This window comes from Melanaphis sacchari, unplaced genomic scaffold, assembly GCF_002803265.2.
Source record: "Melanaphis sacchari strain LSU unplaced genomic scaffold, SCAv2.0 Contig29_pilon_pilon, whole genome shotgun sequence".
Taxonomy (NCBI): Eukaryota; Metazoa; Arthropoda; class Insecta; order Hemiptera; family Aphididae; genus Melanaphis; species Melanaphis sacchari.
In genome coordinates, this window is record NW_020271172.1 from 425,417 (window position 1) to 429,598 (window position 4,182).

The following is a 4,182-nucleotide window of genomic DNA, read 5'->3' on the forward strand; positions in this document are numbered from 1 at the left end:
AACGAAACTGAAATCGAAATCGTAAAAAACAAATACCGATATCCAAAACCGAAATCAAAATCGGAAAAAATAAATACCAATTTTCAAATCCGGAAACAAAATTGAAAAAAATAAATAACGATATCAAAAACAGAAATTAAAACCTCTACTAGATACTGAAGATGAGTTCGAAGCATTATTTCGAATTTCGACTACTTATCGTTTAATGTAATATTTAATGAGTTAATATTCTTATTATTCACCTATAGTGTTCGAAAATAAATGTGGATATGAAATGAGGTATTACAATTTTATTAATTGTCAGATGAGATCATGAGAATGATGAGATGTGTTGTCGGAAAATGTTTGGTTATGCGGGCTAAAAATTAATTAATAAATAATAATAGTATAATACTGCATACGATAAAATATGTCAATAACATGTTTTGACTGAATTTCTTAGAACAAGATTAGTCCGGTCCAACAATATCATTAATCTATATAATAATAACTATAGACTAAAACGTAATCGTCTGGGTATTTATAAATTCTGTCAACTGAAAAATGTGTTCCCTCCGGCCCTCCACCCACCGCACCGCACTGATAAAAGAAATATTATTTGAATAATATTGTTGTACAAATTTAATTGTTATTGGGATACTATTTATGTACTAATGAAGTAAAGTAATAACATAATATAATTTCTATCATGTTATTATATAGTTGGAAGTTGCTATCATTTTAGTTATTACTTCGCATGCATTGAAACCTCTGTGGTTATGTTATAGTATCGTCTCTCGTGGTATTTGCTTTTAACATTGTTTAGTTTTTTTTTTGTGATTTATTAAAATGGGAAGAAAGTTAACCAATCAAATCAAATCGTAAACAAAAAATACCGATATCCGAAATTAAAATCGAAATCGAAAAAAGTGAATACTGGTATTTGAAACCGAAATTGAAAGCGGAAAAAATAAATACCGATATCCGAAACCGAAATCAAAATCGAAAAAAGTAAATATCAATATCAAAAACCTAAATTGAAATCGAAAAAAATAAATATCGATATCAAAAACCGAAATCGAAATCGGAAAAAATAAAATCCGGTATCTGAAACCGAAATCGAAATCGAAAAAAAAAATTTCGGTTTCAAGCCCTGAATTGAAAGGTAAAAAAATTAGTGTTATTGAACAAGTAAATTCTGGATTGCATAAAGAAATAGAAACTAACAGGCTAAAATTAAAACCTATTATATCAACTATTTTGTTTTGTGGAACTCACGACCTTCCCTTACGAGGGAAAAAATCAGATTCTGGTGTTTTTCACGGTCTTTTGAATTTTCGTATTGAATCTGGCGATGAGATATTGAAAGATCATTTTTTAACTAACGCGGGAAATGCTAAATATTCGTCCCATAGAACTCAAAATGAATTAATCACATTATGTGGAAAGATATTAAAAGAAGAAATAGTGTGCGAAGCTAATGCCGCGAATGCGTTTTCCATTATTTCTGACGAATCGGCAGATATTTCTGGTGTTGAGCAGCTAACAATTGTAATTAGATTTTTAGACAAGCAGTCAAGTCCTATAAAGATTCGAGAAGAATTCCTTGGCTTTTTACCATTAGATAAATTAGACGCAGAATCAGTTGCTACTAAAATTTTATCATTTATGGAAGACAGTGGCCTTAATTTAAGTAAACTTTATGGACAAGGTTATGATGGTTGTGCTACAATGGCTGGCAAAGTAGGCGGCGTTGCTAAATTAATTCGTAACCGATATAATAAAGCTTTATATTTCCATTGTGCTAGTCACCGATTAAATTTAGTAATTAACGATCTAAACAAAATTATGGTTATTCGTAATACTATTGGCACAATAAAAGAAATTATAAAATTTTATCGCGAAAGTACACTTCGAAGAAATCTTATACCCAATATACCACTTTTTTGCGAAACACGCTGGTCTTCAAAGTATAAGAGTATCAGGCTGTTTTCTGAAAATTTTATTGCCATAATTCAAATCCTTCAATCTCTGTCTGTTAATGGTATTATAAATTCGAATACAAGACAACGTGCACTTAATCTATACTCCTCAATCTCGAATTTTACATTTATAATTAGTATGAAAATAATTGCTAAATACAGCGCTATCTTAGAATCAGTTAAAAATATTTTACAAGGTGTATCAATGGAGCTTTATAAAGTTCGGGAACATGTGAAGGAATTGTTAAAAATGTTAGAAGACAATAGACCAAATGCAAATGAAATTTTTGATTTATTATTTACTGACGCCAAATCTATAGCAGATGACTTTGAATTCACTATAACTTGTCTCAGAATAACTGGAAAACAATCACACAGAAACAATTATTCTTACGAATCTCCCAAAGACTATTATCGAGTGTCAATTTTTCTACCTTATCTAGATTCAATAATTCAGTGTATTAAAGAAAGATTTGAAAAAAGTAATAGTGTTGCTTTTTCATTACAACATCTTCATCCAGCATTATTTATAAAAATGAAAAAACAAGAGTACACTGAAAGCATAGCAAATATTTATAAATGTTATAAAATTGAAAACCTGTTAGCTGAAAGTGAAAGTTGGTATAGTTTATGGCAAAAAAAAGACTGCCGAAGTATGGACATAATAGATTTACTAGAACATAGCAATATATTTTTCCCTTGCATTACAATTGCATTAGAAATTTTTCTATCTTTGCCAGCTACAAGTTGTACAGCTGAAAGGTCATTTAGCACTTTACGAAGAGTTAAAACTTGGCTTCGGTCTACGACGTGTGAAGAACGATTAAATGGTCTATGTATGTTAAGTGTTCATCGTGAAAGAATTAATATAAGAAAAGAAAAATTCATTGAATAATTGATAATAAGGTTTGCAATAGAACAACCACGAAGACTTCAGTTTTTATTTAATAACGAATAAATTTTGTTTTACATTTTACATTTTACAAGGAATAAACTTTTTTTAATATATTTTTTAGTGTGATTTCATTATGCCCCTCCCTGATAAATTTCCTGCGGGCGCCCATGCGCATGTTGAGGATATGCTTCATCCTTCATTTCGACATTAAGAAAAATTAAAGTATGAAGTACCTATACCGACTTCCCTTTATACTTATAGCTATGAAAATCAAAAACACAATCAAACTAAGAACCCGCTTGACTACTGCGATATAAAGTAATAAGTAACCAAATAGAGTTACTTCAAAATATTATGATAAAATATGACAATGTATTAATAATTTATTATGTATATAAATGTGTGTATTCTAAGACATTTAAAATTTTTTAACGCTTATAGATAGTACTTTAATAGCCAATAATATATTGTATTACACAATTATATTATTTATATATGTATTAATAATTATTAGTACCTATAATTTTCTATGACCAATGATTTTTATCATATTGTATAATACCGTAACATGTATACATATATTGTATATCATAACTAAAATTAATTTATATTTTTTTTTACTAAACCATAATTGCAATACATAGTAACCTTTATTAAATATTTAACTGTGATTTTGGATAATTATAACTGTTTTATTTTGTTGTAAGTTATGTGAGGATTACAGGTAAATTAAAAAATAGGAATATTGAAAATTGTGATTAATACAATAATACAAAATTTAATATGAGTTAAGCAGTATGGATCAGCACAATTTTATTTAAGTATATAATTTATTAAGCAAAATTAATTAAATAATAAGAATATTTATTTTGGTAAAGCTAGTGTTATACTAAATTTGAAGCATTGTAGATGTTAAATTAATATACAGTGAAACCTCAATAAGTCTAAATACATTTCGTTCCTTTGCAAAAACTTCGATTACTCGAAAAAAAAAAATTAAAGATAACTCGAACATTCGGCATTCCTGGTATAGACGATTAATTATTATTGATTTTTACAATAACATTTTAATTTTGTTTGCCAGTATCATTATATCATTCTGTACAAATCAGAAAAATTCTCAGTCATTAGGCCACGAAAAATTCAAAGCTGGTTGACATAAAAATTATAAAAAACGGCACGAAGAATCATATGAGCCATTCATATCTTAGTAAAACAAGAAAAAGCTGTCCTGATATTACTTAGGACATTAACGAACATTCTAGTGATGTGGACAATAAAGTATATTTTGATTTAAATGTGTTAGAAAATACTATTGATAATATT

At 28.0% G+C, this 4,182-nt stretch overlaps 1 protein-coding gene across 1 annotated transcript; it reads left to right on the forward strand.

The window, feature by feature from the left end:
• Positions 1-274: 274 nt before the first annotated feature.
• Positions 275-2,856, forward strand: LOC112595739 (52 kDa repressor of the inhibitor of the protein kinase-like). The gene is made up of 2 exons (XM_025341038.1): positions 275-279; positions 1,131-2,856. The coding sequence occupies exons 1-2, from the start codon at positions 275-277 to the stop codon at positions 2,854-2,856; spliced, it is 1,731 nt and encodes a 576-aa protein (XP_025196823.1).
• The last annotated feature ends 1,326 nt before the right edge of the window (positions 2,857-4,182 follow it).